Source organism: Conger conger, chromosome 6 (genome assembly GCF_963514075.1).
Source record: "Conger conger chromosome 6, fConCon1.1, whole genome shotgun sequence".
NCBI classification, from domain to species: Eukaryota; Metazoa; Chordata; class Actinopteri; order Anguilliformes; family Congridae; genus Conger; species Conger conger.
Window position 1 is genome coordinate 60,885,082 of NC_083765.1, and position 21,407 is coordinate 60,906,488.

Sequence of the window (21,407 nt, forward strand, 5' to 3'; positions counted from 1 at the left end):
CAATGTGTCGGTTAGACAGTGCATTATATTTAAATTGATTGTGTTAAATTGAATGTAGGCTCATAAGCTGCATATTTATATATAATAAATGTCCAACAATATCTTATTTTAATAATATAATTGTGAATGTCAAAAATGTATTCCAGTTTAAAGAAAATGTGTATTGTAGGGTGACTATTCCATTGTGAAACTGTATATAATCTGTATCATGTCATTTGAAATCAACTTGCATATACACTCAGTGAGCAGTTTATGAGGTCGACCTGTACACCAGCTTGTTAATGCAAATATTTAATCAAATATTTTCAGCTGTTTTTCAGACCAAATGTCATAATGGGGAAGGAATGTGATCTAAGTGACTTTGCCTGTGGAATGAGTGTTGGAGCCAGAAAGGGTGGTTTGAGTATCTCAAAAATGGCTGATCTCCTGGGATTTTCATGCACAACAGTCAGAAGATGGTGCGAAAAACAAAAAACACCCAGTGAGCAGCAGTTCTACGGGCAAAAACGCCTTGTTAATGAAAGACAGCAGTGGAGAAGGGCCAGACTGGTCAAAGCTGACTAGAAGGTGACAGTAACACAAATAACCACACATTATAACAGTGGTGTAATGAAGAGCATCTCTGATCACACAAAGCGTGAAAAGTGGATAGGCTGCAGCAGCAGAGCCAGACATATGAAATTAAAGATGACTGACTCATCTACTTATTATAGCCCATAATTGCGTCTAGGTTTTGTCCAAGCCATAGTTTCCTCACATTGTACTGCAGTACAATAGAAAAAGCACACAGAGAGCGTTTCAGCCTGAGGACTGTCTGAGTTCTGCTGTCATGTTAACCCATTCAGTCCCAAGAGCACTCAAGCGTAACTACTGTAAAATCTCAAGAGTGCCATATTGTTTTGAGCCCCTATTAAAACTAAATTTTCTCAACCAAAGCCAAAACCCCTTGGGATTCATTGATATGAATGAGCCTTAAAGTCACAGTCACTAAAACAGCCTGTTCTTGGTAAAGCTTGTGAGAATGGACATGTAAAACTGGATAGAGCTAGTTTGTTGTAAACAAACTTTTTTTTATGGATATCAGGACCTAAAATAAAACACTGGAAAATATAGAATATGGGACCTTTAAGTTACCTGTTTGGCCTCCTCAGCAGCCAACCTGAGCTTCTGGATCTCCTGCTCGTACTGCTCCTTCATGATGTCCACCTCCTGGTCGTGAGAGGCCACCTCCTCCTTCAGAGCCCCCTTGAGGGCGGTCAGCTCTCGCTCCCTCTTGTGCAGAACCTCCTCTTTCATCTCCTTCGCCAGCTGCGCCTCCTCAAGCTCCAGCTTCATCTGCATTATTGTCTATAGGATGGGGAGGACGGGAGGAGTCTGGTGAAATTAGGAGCTGAATAACATCCTTTGTCTGCCCACTGTCCTTCTTTTTTTTTTCTTACTGTTTCTTACTGCATGACAAGTAAAGTTTCTCACCTCATTGGCAGTTTCTTTGTCACATTTAGCAAAAAAGAGTAATAAAAATAAAATAATAAATAATATAAATATAAGACTAAGATATTAAGTTTTTTTGCAGTGCGTACATTGCCAATCACACTAACACATTTTTATACTTTGGCAACAAAGTGTCTGGTGACAGAGTGTCTGCTGACAGAACTTGGTCTGATGACGTTTTGCACTTACAGCACTTTGTAACTATAGCAACCGGCTTCTCCTCATACCCGTCCAATGTCCTAGCTAGCTATGTAAACAAAACATCTTCATTCGTAGAAACAAGTAGCCTAATAGTAAACTAGTATCCTCACCATGGCAACCTTTTGTCTTCGTTTGAGTCAAAGAGGCGTCTGCGATCTTACAAAAATCTGCAGGTACAGGACACCCATCACCGACACTCATCGGTTTGACGTCAGAAGTGTAGAATCAGCATTATTTTGGTCTGTGGACATGTCGCACAACACTTTGTTGCCAAAGTATGAATGAGTATAAATTAGGACACGTTCCCTTACTGTTGGTCTTAGGGAGCCAGACAACTTCATTAAAGGAATGAGGCAAAACCACAGTGGGATGGGCATTCTCCAGAGCCAGTTTTACCTCCATCATGATGGTCATCTCCTCGTCCGTCGAGGGTTTCTTGGCGCAGTCCAGCTCGTCATGCATCTCTGAGAGCTGGTCCTGCAGGTCCCTGATATCAGACTGGCACTGCTCCCTCTCCATCTTCTCCTGGTAGAGACTGGGACAGCAGGGGAGGTCAGAACACATACACACACACACACACACACACACACTTACAGATATATACACACACACACACATGCACGCACACCATACACACACTGTTCTGAATGTAACTCAGTAATTACTGTTCAATGGGGCAGTTAAAACATGTACACCCTGCTCCCGGGGCCCTGGGAAGAACATGCGCATGCTTTTCGGCTCAAGTTCAGTTAGAGCACTTACACACACATCCATGGGCCCAATAAGACACACTCAAATTCTGAGGTAGTTCCAGGAAGGATATTTGACAACTTAAGCAGCAAAACGTCCCAACCTGCCTCTTTCAACCTGTCAACGTAATCATCCCCTGTATTAATTGGGTATCTCCCTATCCAGCTTAGCTGGTGTATGATGAGCATTGTGCATGAGATGTGTATCCATAAGTGGGCAGAACTCTCCATAGCTGTGACAAAATGAGCTATTGCTTAAGTCTCTCTGTGAAAGATTTGAGAGGGGCCAGCGCTTCTCTTACTCTTCCAGGGACGTTTGCAGCTCAGCCTCGGCTTTGGAGAGCTGCTCCCGGAGTTTCCTGCACTCCTCCCGGCTGGAGCTCAGCTTCACGCCCAGATCTTTAGTGTCTGCCCCGGCCTTCTCACAGGCCTCCACGAGCCCCCGCTGCTTCTGCACGGCACACACAGAGCCCGTCAGGATGAAGCACGTGACCGGCAGGGTGATGCTGGCCACGGGTAACTGAAGCAGGAGCAATGGCACTCCTGAGACCCTGCTTCCTCAAATGAGGACATTCATTTTGGCTTCCCTGAGCTCTATACAGTATGTCTCTTAACATAAGGGAAAGTCAATTAAAATTAAATCGAATATATTTGTACAAATATTTTCACTGCAAGATGTTTTTGTCATCCAAGACGCTTGGAGTAGAAAAAAAAAAAAAAAAAGCCCAGTAAAATACTTAAACCCTTTCTCCTGGGTCTCAGGAGGGTAAGCAGGAGGGAGTGACTATTCTGTCTTCAGGCCCGTCCACACCAAGAGTGATAACTATAATGATAACTACCGTAAATCCTCAAATTGTGGCCGGGGTCTTTTATTTACTTAGGCTGCACAAAGCACAGGCCTTTATTTGGGGCAGGCTTGTATTCGAGGCAGGCCTTTATTTCTTATTAGGCTTATTAGGTTTTATTGTGAGACATGCGTTTCATTTGGAGCAGCATACCGGTAGGCTATCAAAAGATTTTCGCTTTGGTTTGGGATTTAATTTACTTTTGGACTGTTTGATTCAATTGCTAAATGTTGGGACTGATGGGCACTGAAATCTGGGGGGTATTTGATGGTTCACTGTTAAGTTTTATGTAGTTGAAAGAGTGTCGGGATTTCCACCCGTCTGTTTATTGCGAGTCAAGGCAGCCGCTTTCATTCATTCATTGAACGTGCGCTGTGCTGTAAATACATGGAAACCTTATTGCGTAGCCAAGTAGCCTAAATTGAGTTAATTTTTAATTTTGCCTGATTTACTTTTTATTAAATTCGTAGGCTGAAATGCCTCGCGGCAACAATTGTGTTTAAATGTATACTGCTTCAGTCTTGGGCAAGCTACTCAGAAGGGGGCGGCAAGCGACTGGTAGCTTAAGAGCAACATGTTGGAGACCCATGGTGTAGGACAACGACTTTTCATTGGCAACAGTATTAAACCAACCAACAATATAAAATATTAAGAAGAGCTCTTTTATTTCATTGAGTTAAATCGAAACAATGTCTTCTAGTGCTCATGGACTGATAGCCCTACTGGTAGGCAATATTACCCCGGCTTGTATTTGGGGGCCGGCCTTTCTTTGTCCGAATCGACCACGCCCCCGGCTATTATTCGAGGCCTGGCTTCAAATAGAATCCCGGACACAATTTGAGGATTTACTGTATAGGTATTTGGATTTAAAAATCTAAAATATTGTTAAGATCACTTTCAGAGCAATTTTGTCAAGCTGCATTAATGATAAACACTGACAGCCAATCCATCTGAAGTTACAAGACTTCACATTCAAAATGGCTATTCATAAAACATCATCGTTCATCAGTGTGTATGCTCACATTGTTATCGTTATAGTTACATTTATAGTTATCATTTAAAGTTATATTTCTTGGTGTGAATGGGCCTTTAGTCTGTAATCGGAGGCACCGGCTATTAATCCAAACTGCTGGCAGTGAACAGCTTTACAAAGTTACAGGTGATGGGAGGACTCAGTGAATCCATGCCACAAGAGGACCAAAACTCGATTCGGATCGGTTTGTGCTTGTGATACCACTGGTGATCTACCTTAGATTCCTCCTCCAGCTGTTTTGTCAGCTCTGTAACCTTGCTCTCCAGCTGGGCCTTGAGGTCCTGCACCGCCCTGCTCTCTGCAGCTGTGCCGGGAGACTGTGAGGAGGCAAGAACATTTTTAACGTTCATCACAGGCCGTCTTTCCAAAACACGGTCGAGGTCTTCTGCACATTTAGCGTCTCAGCACATCTCCTTGCCCTTTCAGAGCCATGCAGTACTTGTAAGCAGAGAAATTGTGCATATGCAGGCTGAATTCACATTGTTCATTTACATTATTTTTAATTACAAAATTATATTACAGTAAGCATCCGGCTAAAGTGAAACATGCAGGGATGCAATTTTACTATTAAACTATCCTTATTAAACCGTCCCCAAGATGCCTTTAATTCTATCCTATATTATCCAGAATTTTAGCTCCATCTTTAAATGAGTTCAGGCAGCCTAACAGACATAATAAACATCCCCAGAAACATGGTTAAACATTAGAATAACAGTATCAACAGATTAACAGTAACTGGTGGCCATAAGCAGTACCCTGATAAAGTAAAAGCTTCCCTCCCTCATATAAGTAGCTCACTTTGTTAGCTGCAAGCTGAGCATAATTAAACCTCTAAAACAATGGCTCACTTTGTCCCCCTGCACGTTTGCAGCAGCCCTGGACCTCAAGGTCTGGATCTTCTCAAAGACCAGGTTGACTTTCCTCTTGGTAGCGTCATCGTTATCACCACTTCTGCAAACACATGGGACAAAGGTGCTTTAAAATAACAAATCTCTGTCTAAGTGGTGGATAAGACTTAAGGAAAGGCCCCTCATTCTTGACTATTGGTAAAAGGGCCCACTGTTTTTTTATGTATAGCTTTTTAATATTTGTGTTAATGTATAGAGACCTGCCAAGTAACTTCACTTACTTTGCCAACTAGATATCAAGCCAAAAAATATTTCAGCCATTTTTCTAGACTAAATGTAGGATTATTTTCTACACATTCTGATTGGCAGATTATAATGCTGCACAACAATAAGTAAAACAAGCTATTTTAAAATATATTGTACAGCAACATTTAAAGTACAGCATATCCAATCACACACTAATAAGCCCATCTTTCTCATCGCAACAGGATATCGTGCTCATGGGAGTTTGGATTTACTGCTGTGCACATTTCTTACATGGATTGGTCTACCCATGCAGACTTCAAAGGTCACTGCTGATCCATCGGATTTAACTGCCATAGCTGGTCATGGTGCATTATCTTAATTACATCTACACACTGACCATTCTCCCTATAACGGACCATTTCTGTAGGGCTTTCCCAAGCAGCTTTAGTCTCTTAAGAGCTTTTTTACCCGCAGTTGCTAATATTTACTTTATAGATTTAAAAACCTTGAAACATTTAAAGAGATTATTTAATCCCCTGCTCTATCTCTCTCTCCGTTGCGCTCTCTCTCTTGTTGTGCAATGTGTTATCTGGCAAAGAGGTTACAGTCTCACAGCAAACTATGGAGGGAATTAAAAAAGCATATTATGGCTAGATTACAGCATATAAAGGAATATACTGCCTAGTGATGAATGACTAGTGTCAGTTATAACTCGTGATCAGATCTGTGTCCATTTTCCTGACTTCTCAGAATAGTATGTATTAATGTGAAGCCCTCTGGTACCAACAATCATTCCATGGTCAAAGTCACTTAGATCAAATTTCTTCACCATTCTGATGGTTGATGTGAACATGAACAGGAGCTCCTAACCCATATCTGCATGATTGTGTGCACTGCACTGCTGCCACCCAATTGGCTGATGAGATAATCGCATGAATAGATATACATGTGTTCACAATAAAGTGCTCAGTGAGTGTATAATATAAACATAATGTAAGGATTAATGACAGTATTCAGTATAAAGCAAATAATAAATCTCCAAAAACGAATAAGTTGGCTGAGGATAAAGATGAAAAATGTTTAGTGAATAACACTGCTGCAAGCCCACTGTAAAGATAATGTGACTATAGAGTTAAGAGCAGGGTTGTCCAATGTTATCTGATAAGAGCCAGGGTGGGTGCAGGTTTTCAGGTCTTCTAGCGCAGCACACCTGATTCAGCTTATCAAGGTCTTGAAAACCACATTTAGTTAATTAGTTGAATGAGAGTGTAGTAGTGGGATGAAACAAAATACCTGCACATTCAAGTTTGGACACCCCTGGTTGAATACTTACCCATCCTTGAGGTAATTGAACAATATTTGTCTTGCTGTCTCTTCATTTGTTTGTTGTGAAACATCTTGTTGACCTTTCAAAAGATCAGGGGTTACCTAGGTACAGAAATTAATCACTGAATTACAATCATTTGAAAGGCTGTTTTTTTTTAACAGGTCAGTTAACGAAAGCATTGTTATTACAATTTAGCAACAAATAGGTTATTGCCATATGGCATTCAAACGTAACATACTGTGCATTGCCATATGGCACTCTCCACTTATACCTTTTCATTCAATCAAAATGACTGCTATACTATTGTTTTGAGCCCCTATTAAAAACCCTACTAAACCTTCTCAATTTCCTCAACCAAAGCCAAAACCCCTGGGATTTGTGTGGAGCCACTTCTTACTGGGCTTTGGACTGAAAGAGTTAAAGTGCACATTGACACACGGTTTCACACACTGTGGCAAAATTAATTTGTTTACCTGAGTGTCCCTCGCTGTATCAAGCTGTTTGTCAGTGTTGCTTGACCTGGACAAAGCTCTTGGTGTTGTGCTGGTCAGAATTTTCACCGACCGTGATGGCTTCTCCTCCTCATAGGTCTTAGTCTTCAGCTGCAGTGTAGAAGACCTCTTCAGCTCATTTTTACAACTCAGTACGGAGGACAGTCCATTGCATACTGCCCCCTGTGGCGATTCTGGGGAACTGCAGTCATGTGCTGGGGATTGATCTTCCTGGTGATGAGTCCCCTTCTGTAGACCCAACTGCGAGGGGCGGAGGAGGTGCTCGGTGGGTCGACCCTGGTTCCTACTGAACCTGTCCAGGTACTCCGAATCCCCGCTGAGCTCAGAAGGGAGGAAACTGTCAAGACTGCGCGACCGTTTGCGGTCCTCCGGGTTGATCCTGTTCCTTCGTCCAGCCCTGCCCCTCCGCTGATGTGTACCGCTCCCATTGAACTTTTCGATGAGGTCGTCCACGCTGGGTATGGAGGCACTGTCGATGTCGCGGCCCGTGCCCGGTACGAAGGGGATGTAGCGCCGGTTCTTGTGCCGGTTGATGTTTTCGGCGTACAGTGCCTCCTCCTCCGGCTGTGGTCCGTCCGGGGCAGAGGACGTGGAGGAGCGCCGGGAGCGGGGGGGCAGAAACTCGGGGCCGCAGGACTCATGCCTACGCAGGGGCAAAACGTCAGGGTTACGTCTACCTTGCTCCAGGCTGGCAGTGCCACCGACAGTGCTGGGAGACCTGCCGATAAACTTAGTTGAGTTTCTAGGCGGGTGTCGCACTACAGGAGTTTGGTCTGGGGGTTGGGACTGGGTTTTGGCTGGGACTTGGCTTGGGGCTTGGGGCTGGGTTTTGGCTGGGACTTGGCTTGGGGGTTGGGACTGGGTTTTGGCTGGGAGTTGGCTTGGGGGTTGGGACTGGGTTTTGGCTGGGAGTTGGCGTGGGGCTTGGGACTGGGTTTTGGCTGGGAGTTGGCTTGGGGCTTGGGACTGGGTTTTGGCCGGAAGTTGTTTTGGGGCTTGGGGTTCAGCCTGGAGTTGGCTCGGGGGTCGGATTCGGGGCAGGGCCTGGGGATGACCTTGCGCCTTGCGCGGATCAGGCTGGGCCTCCTCCCCAGCCACAGGAGACTCAGGGGTGCTAGGTTTTCCCAGACTGGGGGACCTGCGGTGGACTGGTGTGGAGGTGGCCCGGGGCAGGGAGTAGTGCTGCTGAGCTGGAGTCTCCACAGGAGAGGTACATTTCGGCGGCAAGGTACGATATCTGTCCCGGCTCAGGGAGGAGTTTTCCGGGGCGTAAGGATTTACAGGCTCTGTGTCTCTCTGGATATTCCGCAAGCTAGACGACTTCTGTAGTTTCCTGGACTCTTTGGCACCATTGTGGGGGTTGGTGATCTTCCCAGGAGCTGACTCTATGGCCCCTCTGAAGTCATTCTCATCACCGTCATTCATTAAGGAGTCCTTGTCAATGTTTCCATTGCTGTCAGGGCCCCTGTTCTGGTTGTTCATTACTACGTAAGGGTGTCCGTCCATCCCCTTGACCCGAATGCTGAGGCCATAGGCCCCGTTGCGCTCGGTGGCTCTCGTTGTACTTTCACGTTTATCATATCTCCGCTGGAGCCCACTGTTCGCAAGTCCACCAACTCTGTACGACTCCATTTACGCTAAAACAATCCCTCCCTCTGGATTCTGTTAATAGCTGAAAGAACAGTAAGCACATAATCTTATGATTAGTCAGAAATTAGGAGCAATTTGTTTTCTACAATTGGTTATACCCATGTTTCAATACTGAGTACTTTTTCAAAACTCTTAACACCAACCAGTATATCAACTCAGGTTTAACAGTTTTGAAAACAGTATAACAGCAAAAATTGCTGTAGATACAGAGTTTTGCTGGTAGTTGTGTTTGAGTGAGAAAAGAATTCATGAATTTGGTGTGAAAGCGATGAAAAATTTTAGTTTAGTCCACATAGACTGCTGTTGTGCTACCTGTGTTAAGAGTTTGGAAAAGGGTACTGTATTGGGGCATGGGTATAACCGATTGTAAAAAGCTGTTAATTAAATCTCTCAAAATGTTTTGCAAATCAGTAGGTGGTGAAGTAGTTTATTTGTAAACCTTTGATTATGTTATTGAGGTAATTCTTTGTTACAGAATAATTTACTCCAGCCATGTGAAGCATGATCAAGTAAAAAGCAGGCTGTATCAACTGGATTGGTCTGCAAAAAAAGTTACTGTGCAACTCTACTATAACAAACATACTGCATGTGCCAATCTATGTTCACACAAACAGACTTCACCTCTCCTTGTTCAAACAGAGAGAACTCCATGAGGATCAAACAAAAGAGGTTATTTCATACTGTGTGTGTGTGTGCTCCACACATGCATGCGTGTGTGTGTGTGTGTAAATGTGTGCGGTGTGTGCTTCGGCGTATGTGTCCATGCGTGCGTGTGTGTGTGTGCATGTGTCCATACATGCGTATATGTGTGCGTGCGTGTGCTTCTGTATGTGTGTGTGTCCATGCATATGCATGTGTGTGTCCATGCGTGTGTCCGTGCGTGCGTGTGTCCGTGCGTGCGTGTGTGTGCCCACGCGCGTGTGTGTGTTTGCGTGTGTGCGCTTCTGTATGTGTGCATGTGTATCCGTGCGTGTATGTGTGTGTGTGTGCGTGTGTGTGCCCATGCGTGTGTGTGTGTGTTTGCGTGTGTGTGCTTCTGTATGTGTGCATGTGTGTCCGTGCGTGTATGTGTGTGCATGTGTCTGCGCATACGTGCGTGTGTGTGTGTGTGTGTGTATTGCACACAGGTTTGAGGGGGTCTGGATCACATTTGCCAGGGTCCTGTATAAATCACATTGTCATTGCTCACCCTGTGGAGAAAGGGCCCTTTTTTCTGTAACAGGACACCATGGGAAGAACTCAAAGGCTGATAAACATCCAACCGGGGTCCCAATGCCGGCAAAAATATGCTGTCGAACAACTGATAATATAAACCCCAGCACCTAGCAAAACTATTTCTCACATATAACGACTTGTTTCTAAATATTTAGAATTCACAGGTACCATGTATTCATAAGCAACGTTTAAAACCTTAATCCCAGTCTGTAGGAATGAACACAAAGGAACTAATGCCAGTTGAGCAGCTGATTAACAGACTGAATCACCCTGGACATAAACTATTCTCTACGGATTCAGAGTCTTTACCTGGGGCCCTTGCCCGGACAGAGTTTCTGTTACAAACTAACAGGCAGCTGTGTGACTACTCTGAGTGTTTACAACTGAAGCAACTGGATAATCGTGATTTAAAGGCGACAGGGCTTGGTGCTGAGTGTGACTCTTCATGTTGTTGCTTGCCATGAAATGTAACATTTCAAGTGGTCAGTGCCAATAATGCTTTGTGTTCTTCTGGTTCTTCAAGTACAGCGTGCTTAAGAGTAATTTCCAAAGCGATAATGAAAGAGGAACAAAAATGTCACTACGTGTATATGTCTGTTGACAAGCCTTGCACATTACATGAAAAGGGTATTTGCATCTTTTGTAATGCATGGATGCTATTGGTAAATATTGAAATGAGTCAAACTTGAAAGCAAAAAAGTTAAATAAATAAGATATAATTTTAGTCTCAATATAAAACTAAAATGCTTCTCTTTTTTTGCAGTGTAATACATCATATAAACATCTAGAAGTTCCCAGTCGAACCTTTGAGACGTTGTTTTTTTTCTGTCAAAACGACTGACAGATGCATCTAAATCTGCCTACAATTCACACAAAAATGTTTGCTTGCAAGATAACAAACATCAAACCATATTTATTATCATATTTCGGCACCTCTGAGGTTTGGAATCTTAATTCCAAACAAAAGCATCTGCAGCAATACACAGCTTGAGCGGGTGGTGAGCGTTTAAAGCAGAGTCCATTATAATTTTGTAATAAGAGCTGCAAGGAAATCCTATTGATAAACCCTATTATTAAAAAAACAATATAGACCTGCGCTATTAGATCCTACGTTGAACTGAGCTCACGGGGAGAATGATTCGAGAAAGCAGTGAGAAAACAGCATTCCGATCCCTGTAATCTGGGTGTATAAATTAAAGGTTTCTCTTAATAACCGAGTGAATAAAAATGAAATAGCAGCGCTAAAGCTGGGAGGAAGTGAAGCAGCAGGAGGGCCTACACAGTCTGTAATGAAGACGTACAGTACTGCAAGCGCCTTTCATTTCCACTGTCAGGGTAGCACAAACACATCCACAAGATCCGGGGTGGGCATTTCCAGTCATGGGGGGCATGCAGGTTTTTGTTTCCACCAGTTACCCTGGCTAAATGAGCTCATTGGCTATCTACAACAACACTGATTCACTCATAGATTAGATCACAGTAAAACATTTGATATAGGGGCACAAGAACAGTCTTCAGCTGTCATTCATGCAATTATCAAGAAATGTACCTAAAATGTCATATTGCATAAATATGTTGGCTACTTAAGTAATTAAGGGCAGAAGCTGGCGTGAAAAACAGAAACAGATACGGCCCTTGTTGCCAACCTCTGCAGTCTGCACTCGATACACTCCGCTCCTGAAAGCTCTGGCTCAGTGCCTGAGGGTGGAGGAGAGAAAGGGGATGTATCCCAGAAAAAAGACAGGAGACGCATGCAGTACAACCCCAATAACTGGGTACCATGCATTCGTAGTGAGTGGGCTGGTTTCAATACTTTCTGTCAGGTCTTAGTCTATGGCATCATCTATGACTGTGGTTTTTACACCGAGTCACACTGTCACAGTACTGATCTATTTCTTAAAGCTCCCAGAGAAAGAACCATTTTGCCTGACAGAAAACCTTTGGGCTAGATCACGGGTTTCCTTTTGGAACCATTGTTTCTCATTGTAATGAAACTAGGCAAATGTAAACTAGGCAAGGACATAACAAGTACCCCCACATAGGATTTGAACCTACAACCCCTGTCCCATTCCCGAATCCTGTGGCGTTCCCATGCTAACAACATAAATTCTTGTGGTTACTAATACGGTATAGAAAGTTCATAAAGTGCTTCCCTATAAAGTATAACTAGTATTAATATAGGCTAAGAATTAAAACTATTGATTCCGAAAGTATGGGATCAATGTTCACCCTCAAACGAAATGCTGACATGAAGCAGCCAGTGCGGCACTAGCGATTTCTATAAAAACTTGCGCAACAGGTGCTTCCAGGTTTTCAATGAATACACAAAGGACATGGACACATGCAGTTATTTCCCTTGTAGAAGGAAGGGGATAACAATGATGAAAGCTTCAATGGCTACACAGTCCCTTATCCAAAAGGAAAAGCGTCTCAGAGCAGAAAAAAGCGAGGCTGCTTGAGAGCGAGTATCAGATGTATCCAGCACAGAGTGGGTGTGAGGTGTTAATGTAGCCCATTTCCTCTCATTGTGTTCTGCAGGATCAACTGCTTACAGCTAAGGAGAGAAATCGCTCTCACCCTCTCTCGCTTTTTGTTTTGTTTGTTTACAATATCCTCTCCATGCACATGGGAGCAAACGTAAATGACTTGAGCAGGTTAGGGTGAATGTGATCGTCCACATGGTGAATCATTATAGGCTATAGAACATTATTACATGATGGCTACTTGTTCATCCAGAAATGTTGCGTCAACTACCTTTAACCAATTGAATCAATGTGGAATTATGTAGCGTAAATTAGATATCCGCAAATTCAGAGGCATTTCCATGTTATGGCGAGGAATAACATGTTCTAACCATGCAGTATGTTTTGCACAGCGTTCACTGCGCATGCAAACTCAATGACATTCAAGTTAAAATAATTATTCTGTCCAGATGGATATTGTAAAACGATTCAACTCAGTATTCAGCGATCTACTGGTAAATTTGCGAATCGAAGTTGTATTTTTGCCACTAAATCAACATGTAAGAGTGGTGTAATTGGCCGCTTAATGAAATTGGCCAATTACGCCACAGAAAATCGAACAGTGTTAGGTTTTGCGAGGCAAACTTTACGCACAGCCAAATAAGCAAAGTCCTCAAACACTGTGTGTCGACCAAAATAGCCTACATTCCTGATTATAATGCTACCAGAGTCACTGTCATGGTGAAACTTTCTACCAAGAGCGATAGACTACAGGAGAGTCAGCTTTCTGAAACATGAAAACGAAATAACTTACTTACAAATCTGTCAGTGATAACTACCGTACTATGTTGAGTTATATGCAGGTTATGTACATTCCAAAGTGATGCTTTGTCTAATTGGGCTACCTATCTGGTAGCTAAGAGTCAAACATGGTTAAATATTACGATACAGCAACATTACCTTGTGAGAGACAGTTGACCAGGCTAGTCAGCTATCTGCAGTAGCCAGTTAGGCTAAACAAATCAAGTTCCCACACATCAGTAGCGTCTGTTGCTAACTCGCTACTGCCGCTTGGCGCAGTTCTCACTGGCACATCCAAGCATTCTGACAACCGGGGGAAAAAACTCGAAACTCACTTACCAGTGATTTACTCGGATACACAGATACAAGTTATTTTAAATTTCAAAAGCCGTAAATGTGCAGGTGTAGCCTAAAATAAGTGACATTCTGCCAAAGTTGACTATTCACTTGTTGCTGTCTTGTTCATTTCAGTAACAGAAATGATCCCGGCCCTTGGGGAGTGACACCGTACACCGCCTCGATTAGGCAAGATGCCGTAAACCCGCCCACTGCCATCCCGCTGTCAGCAGCGACACTCTCCACAGGCAGATAGTGACATTTTCCTCAAATCAAGGCGCCAATTAAAGATAATAAGATTGTCATTTTAATAGGACAGTGTTAAATTGTTCAGCCTTACTTCCTTTAAGAGGAAGTACCAAAAAATCCTTTCCTCCAATCAAAATGATATTTTATATTTTGAATGTAGACAAATCTTTTTTGTATTAAGTTTATATTTATAGTTTATAATTTTTTATCATTTTTTGGAACATATGCAAATTGGCTCATGAGTAATTAAAAAAACATTGTTTTGTTTCAGTGGATTAAGTTAGAGTTAATATATATACTACTTTGGTTTAGAAGCACCAAGTACAATTTAGTAGCTATATCTATAAGTTAAGTTCTATTATTTTAGTGCTGTGTTTACTTGACATGGTTGGTATAAAACAATCTAAATTAACTACTTAAAGGTGTTTCTGATCATTGGTTCATATATTTTATAAAACTACAGTAGTTGTAGAAGAGAATAATTTCTCGAAATTGCCCAAATCGTCCTTTACACCTTTGGAGCCTCCCCTTAAGGTATAATTAGAATGTTCTTAATATGTCGACATAATAATCACTAGGCTACTGGTTATTAAGCATATGCTATAAATGAGCTATATAGCCTATATAGTTTGTTAAAACCGAATAATATTGGTGGGTCTATTGCAAACGAATGTGAACATGCGGCACACCTGTCCTGTGAAGGTTGCTCATGTTAATTTACAAACTCTTTAAGCTCGTCACCACCATCTAGTGCTGATATGCATTATTGCAGCAATTCAGATCACACAGACCCATGAGCTGAACACTGTTCCGCTGGCTTGAAATTTTAAGCGTAAACTAAGGACAAACCACGTTACAAAACTACTTTGTATTAATTCTTACTCGGACTTTTACCATGGCCCTATTCCATTTACTGCTGTATTATTCTCCATGGCCAATACCTTTTTAGCAGTAATATTTATTTATTTACAAACTTGTATCCAATAATTGGTTTTCAGTAAACAAGTTCCACATTTGATTCGAATTCCATGTAAAACACTATTCTTTTGAACAGACACTGAACAGGTTTGGAATCACTGTCCCAAAGGGAAATGCAAGATGGTATTTTGCACAACAAAAAATTTATAATGCTTGTTTTCATTACAAAAAATAACAAATATGTGATTAAAAAAAACTGTCATAGAATCACAGAATAAACTGGTAGCACCTTAACGCATGGACCCTTTAAAATCCCGTTTCATGTCTCAGTCCTTGCTGATGTGAATTCTGTTCGATGCTATAGTGATATTCTAAGAAGCATTCACTTATCCAAGGATGTCATTATACGTGAATGAAAAGCAGCTTGTCATGTTATAAGGCAAGCTTTTTAAACGTATCTTGTTATATGGAAAGAGCAGAAAAAAGCATCGGCCATATTGAAGGTCAGATCTCCCCTCTCTTTGTTGTGGCCAGTGGTACATCTGTGTCTATGGGGGTAAGGGGAAACTATGTTTTTGCCAAATACGTTAAAGGGAACTCCGTGCCACTGGGTTGTGTTACAATGCAGGACAATAGACCATTGTTTCAAGATGCTGCAAAGGTGACTGAGATTTCTCAAAAGAATGCAATGTACGTCCCTTTGCTGGAAGGACCCCAGTTTATTTGTATATAATTTCTGACCACTGTTTGTGTTCTTTTTATACACATTACTTTCAGTCATCCTTTCAATTCCAAAAGATAATCTACAGATAGTTCAACATGAACAGCATTCCGGTTCACCTGATGTTTATGAGTAGTAATGTATTCTACCTGGTAGGTGTTGTGAAATGGGAAAATCAAGTACATGGTCGTGTCATAAGGACATTATGCAGCTGTGGAGGAGAAATATTGCAGAAGACATGCACGCCGTAAGACGTGTAGATCCAGAGATCTGCTACAGGCAATTTCCAGTGCAACCAGAGCCTGGAAAAACAAGGCTGTCTTTCAGATGATAGTGACAGAGCCCTTGGTGTGGCTTCAGACGCAGGCAACAGGAAAGGACACAAGCCAAGAGTGTCTGTCAGCAGGTCTACCACGACTCACGCAGTATATGGGGCCTGTGTAGCCTTCCATAATCAAACCCACAGGAGGTTTCCTTCAGCGACGGTGGTCCTGTTCTTAAATAAAACACAGACAATTTTTCAGGCAACCGCAAGCAAACATGCCGGCATGATGGAGACTGAGAAAGGAGGGCTTACTAAAAAAAGAAAAAAGAGACATTGAGTGGCAGAAAACTGCTAGTTATTAGAACAATCTTTCATCCAGATGAAATGTATTGCAAAGATGACATGCCGGCCTTGTAGTGTATTCAAAGCTTGCCAGACATAACTACAGGCCGAAAAGGATGCTGTGGCCTTGTGGACTCACAGATACTGGATAGCGAGAAACTGACACACACACACAGAGGATACAAACAAAGTGAGACATACAAAAAAACACACACACACACACAAAGGAACACAAAGAGAGACATATAAACATAAAAATGTCACTGGCATTTGGATTAGATGTAATGGAACAAACAAGGCTCCTGCCAACGTACAAAAATGCCCAATCCAATGATTTCATTATGAGCAACCAAGTTGCATATCTTTCAGATTTCATTTGGCAGTTCAGTAGGAATTCTAATTGTGCATCAGATAAAGCCACTCACTCCTAAGATGTGTTCCTCCAAATCACTTGTTTTTAAAAATATTCTACCTATTTCTATTGATTAAATTGATTTTGCCCTCAAACATCATATTTTCCAGGTAGAAAATCATGCTGTTGTTCACGAGACTACTAGTCATACAAATATACATATATTCTATTCTGAATTTGGTCTCATCCATAATGAAGATGCCGAATGAAGCTCATCACAGAATAGTGGGAAATTTCTGCAACATTATAGACCTATTCCCCATTCAAGAGTAGGGGGTTCTCTGGGGTCCTGGCTCACCTGCCTCTTTCTTTTCAACCTGTCACCTCTCCACCTCCAGCTTGTGTGGTGAGCGTTCTGGTGCAATGATGCGTCATCCAGGCGGGTACTGGTTCAGGTGAGTTTATATATTTATTGTAATTATCTATCCGTTTTGGCCACTATATTGAAATATATTAATTATTGAAATATATTCAATATAGGCTGTGTAGAGACCTGTATGCCATTGAAAAGCATCCAGTTCCACAAACAGTATAAACCATCTAAGCAGAGCAGGGACAATGCATCATGAAAGACAATCATTGCCATAACTTACTTCAGAGCAGTTTCTTCTCAGAGACCACGTAAACTTGATCTCTGCAGATTCAGACAGGATAAGCATTTTAATCTGAACCAAATTGACAAACAACTATGTACAAACTTACTTTTGCTCATCCGTTGGTTGGGTGTGCCTGTTTTTGAAAAACTGAACAGTACCAAAGCAGCTAGCACCAAATTAATAACGTAATATCCATAACATTTTAACTGTTGATCGAAGTACAGTAGATCTATGTGTCCGTAGATCTGTGGGGGTTTTATGGATGTCTTATTTATCCAGTGCATTTCAACTGCCTTCAGTATCAGCATGTAGCAGAAAACACCTGCCACCTCCACAGCCAGAAAAACAAGACTGATGTTAGGAGAAAGCCAGAGTATATCGCTACGACACTTTATTAAAATATACATACCATTTTCCATAGTGCTTTTATGATACAGACTACAATAGTCCACTGGTTAACTTTGAAAAAAGTTCATTCAAAAGTCCACACAATACAAGCACATTCTGGCCCAGTGTTCCTCATCTGGCCCAGATGAACCGCAAGGTCTGCAGGGCCACAGAACGTTAACTTCAGTGCTTGAGCACATTCCTGAAACTGCAGCAGAAATTATAGTACGTAAGACTGGAAATACTGCATGGACGTGTGAACACAGCTTTCACAAAAAGCAGCAACAACAACAAGGGGAGAAAATGAAGGAGTTGGGCATTTTACGCAGTTCAGAGGAAAAAAATGAACGCACGTACAATCTTGTTAGAAAAAAAGATGGCACATTTATTGCTACATAAATGTTATATACATGTTGTGTTTTCTGTTACAGAGACAGAAAAAACTTTCTTACTGCTGGTTTATTTTGATGTGCATCAACAATACCTTGAATTTTGACACAGGAACAAATCTGTCATCGACCCACAATGGAGACTGCAGACAAAATGAGAAGCACACCCTCCAGTACACTGAGCTCGTACAATATCCCATACTCACTAGACTGCCAGCTACCATCCTACTAGGCTCTTAGGATGCTATTTGCAAATTTCTGATAATGGTCAGGTTACAGTAAATAACCTTACACGTTTTACTACCTAATATAGTAAAATAAAGTAAGAAACTTTTTTACTGAAAACTTTCGATTTCAAAAATCTAGAAAGAGTAATATTTAGAATTTAAGAGATTTTCTTACAAGATTATTGTATAAAAGACTAACTACAGAGAAAAATAAGCCAAATGTTTTTTGTTTTTTCCGCCATTTTATGTTTTTCATTTTAGGAAGGAAAGCTTCTGGGTGTACGGCAAAGACAAACATAGCAAACAGAGGAATAAAGAGATGGACTGAGGACAAAAAATAAAAAAGATGTGGGGGAAAATGAAAAAGGAGAGGAAACAACAAGGATATATCGGGCAGTGACACGTAACCTCAATCACATTCCTCCAGAGACAATTTAAAAGCCCATAAATACTGAAATGAGGAACAAGGCCACATTTATAGTCAGGACAAAACTGATGATAACTGTTTCCCAGTGAGGTGGGATGGGGAGGAAGTCCACAAAATACAACCAGCCAAGAATATTTGCACTGGGAAACACACTAATGTACCATATCTGATATACTGTATATATGATATAGCAACCTGTGATTTTTGTTTTTGGTAAACAAATATTTATGAATGTAGTGGCCTATGGTTAGTGACAATGGAAGACAACAGACATGAAAATCAATGGAATATTATGATATAGTGTTAAAACCAAAATAATGACAACATAAAATAGGCCATACACTTGCAAAAATGAAATAAAAAAGTAAGTGGTAACCACTGCTTTATCCTCAGAAAAAAGAACTTGCTCAAAATGGCTTTTGCTTATTGTTTCACTACCTGCTCAAAGGAACCATGAGTTGATTGGCTCTTAGATGATGTGTGTTAGTAAAGCGCCTCTCCTGATATACAGGTTAGCCTTTACTCACTAAAAGTAAATGTATAAAGTACTTTGCTGCTTGGAAGAAAAAAGCAATTCTAAATAACTTAGAACTTCTGCTAATTCACTCGACATTATAAGCTTTATTATGAAGCCTAGAAAAATGATTTGTATATAATTACAAATAAAATAACTTGGTTACTTTGAGTAATGCATTTTATATATTTTTTTTCTAGAGAAAAAAAAGGAAATAAAGCAACATTTTCATTCAGGCCAGATATTATATGGCCATTGTATCCAATTCTACTCGCTCTCAAAGCTCAAATCATTGATAGAACAGCCCTAGAAAAATGCAGAGACCTTGGCCTTGACAGTCGAAGTAACCAGAGTCCAAAAAGTAACATAATAAAAACAAAACTGTGATATCAAGGAATACGTGTTTTTTACAGGTAACACTATATGGCAAAATAATAAAAGCACAAGGAAGTCTTTCTCCTTCAGTTAAGACACTAATATGTATGTGAGGAATGCTAAGGGTTTCCAAAGGTTTGTTTCTGGTTTGCTCTTGGTGGCTTGAAAAAAATAAAAATAAAAAAATCAATTGTGAACATGACTTCCAGGTAAACTACAGTTTGCCTTCTCCTCGGTCATAAAACGGTACATCCTTTCCCATTTCACCAATTCTGTGGATTATTTGTCTCCAAAAAACACAAAATTTGTGCAAAACGCATCAGAGGGTACTTTTGGTTAGACACACTCTTATCATGGAATGGACAAAATATAAATATATATATTACATATAATTTTTTAAGGGGACATTTGTTTCTTTAAGCACAAACTGCCATCAGCAAAGATGGGTATGACTCTCAGCCATAACTGGTGAATATATTAAACTATTTTCAGACTGCTGAGAGCTTAGTCCAGATTGAGGCTGGGGGGGGCGGGGTAGGGGGCAGGGTATCGCCGGGGAAATTGAGGCCCCCGGGCAAACTGTAGGTCAACCGAAAAAGTCAGCCCCTCCGAACAATGTCAGCACTTTCCCTTTAGATGTGTAGAGTTGCATTATAGTTCAGTAACACAATAAATAAAAGAAAAAAAAGAAACCAATTGCGGTTACAATGCATTCGTCAATTCAGTTTAGGCACAAGTCAACTTCCGTGATGCTGGGGGAGGGGAGGAGACAGTCTGATTGTTTCGGGTTTTCGCGCTAACGGAGTGATATGTGCTAAGTTTACTCGTGGGCAGAGATTTTTCCGATCTGCGCCGGGTTTCTTCAACAGGGAGCTGTTGCCAGTTTTTTTCTCCCCCTTCAAATTTCACGATTGCTTTTTTCTGGATTTATTTGCTTCGAGTGGTTTTGTCTTTTCGATGTAGTTTCACTGATCATGAGTCCATCTGTCCTCCGGAAGCAAGGTCACCCGCTCTTCTCTCGTACGGAGTTGATCTGAATTGATTTGATCTGTGGACGGGGCACAAAAAGAATGTCAATTAGGGAGGCACAATCAAGATGACCCAGCACAGCAAGGCGGGGACAGTCAACCTTTCAGAGTTTTTGTATCATCACAGCTTTAGAGTATGCCCAACCCCATTTCTGGAGATCTACCATCCTGTAGGTTTTCATTCCAACCCTAATAAAGCACATTCACCAGCTTGTTGAGCTCCTAATTAGTAGAATCAGGTGTGTCACATTAGGGTTGAAGTGAAAACATAGAGCATGGTAGATCTCCAGGAACTGGAGTGGGCAGCCCTGGTCTAGGGCATGCATTACATCACATTAGTTATTTAGCTGGCACTTTTATCCAAAACAGCTTACAGTTGACTAGACTAAGCAGTGACCATTCCCCCGGGAGCCTTACACAAGGGCCCAACAGCTGAGCTGATCTTATTGTGGCTACCCTGGGGTTGGACCATCAATGTGCCATGCTGCTGGGAGCCGCTGTACCTGGCTGCTCCTCAGAGGTGGCCCAGGGGGTTGGATGTGTCGGTGAGGCCGGGGTGGACGGCGGGGTGCCCTTGCTGGGGGTCGGCCGAGACGCCGGAGACCTTCTCCTCCTCCCTCCTCTTAAGGCAGGCCGCTTTCGGGTTCAGGTTCCGCTCTGTGGGGTTCAGGACAGGTGCATTGTGGGAATTACCGCTCTTTATCGGTTCCCCCGACAGATTCTGCACTGCCCACTGCCCACTGAGGTAGGGTGTGTGTGTGCGTGTGTGTGTGTGTGTGTGCTAGATTTACAAATTAGTATGGGTCTCTAGTGACAGGTGAAGTGCTACAGTAAGTGCTGA

At 41.8% G+C, this 21,407-nt stretch overlaps 2 protein-coding genes across 6 annotated transcripts in view; both read right to left on the reverse strand.

Moving 5' to 3' along the window:
- LOC133130439 (cingulin-like protein 1) overlaps positions 1–13,845 on the reverse strand; it is a 44,436-nt gene extending 30,591 nt beyond the window's left edge. Inside the window, exons 1-8 of the mRNA XM_061245040.1 lie at positions 13,720–13,845; positions 7,214–8,924; positions 6,747–6,841; positions 5,168–5,270; positions 4,535–4,636; positions 2,744–2,892; positions 2,089–2,227; positions 1,135–1,347 (exon numbers count right to left, since the gene is read on the reverse strand). Coding sequence (XP_061101024.1) covers positions 1,135–1,347; positions 2,089–2,227; positions 2,744–2,892; positions 4,535–4,636; positions 5,168–5,270; positions 6,747–6,841; positions 7,214–8,884 — 2,472 coding nt within the window. The 5' untranslated portion in view covers positions 8,885–8,924; positions 13,720–13,845. The remainder of the gene's footprint in view (positions 1–1,134; positions 1,348–2,088; positions 2,228–2,743; positions 2,893–4,534; positions 4,637–5,167; positions 5,271–6,746; positions 6,842–7,213; positions 8,925–13,719) is intronic.
- A 3,750-nt stretch (positions 13,846–17,595) lies between these two features.
- Positions 17,596–21,407, reverse strand: part of LOC133130866 (transcription factor 12-like) — a 123,878-nt gene continuing 120,066 nt past the window's right edge. For all 5 annotated transcript variants that reach the window (XM_061245802.1, XM_061245801.1, XM_061245800.1 and 2 more), the window contains 2 exons: positions 21,070–21,223; positions 17,596–20,586 (listed from right to left, as the gene is read on the reverse strand). In XM_061245802.1, the coding sequence (XP_061101786.1) occupies positions 21,081–21,223 (143 nt within the window). In that variant the 3' untranslated portion in view covers positions 17,596–20,586; positions 21,070–21,080. The remainder of the gene's footprint in view (positions 20,587–21,069; positions 21,224–21,407) is intronic.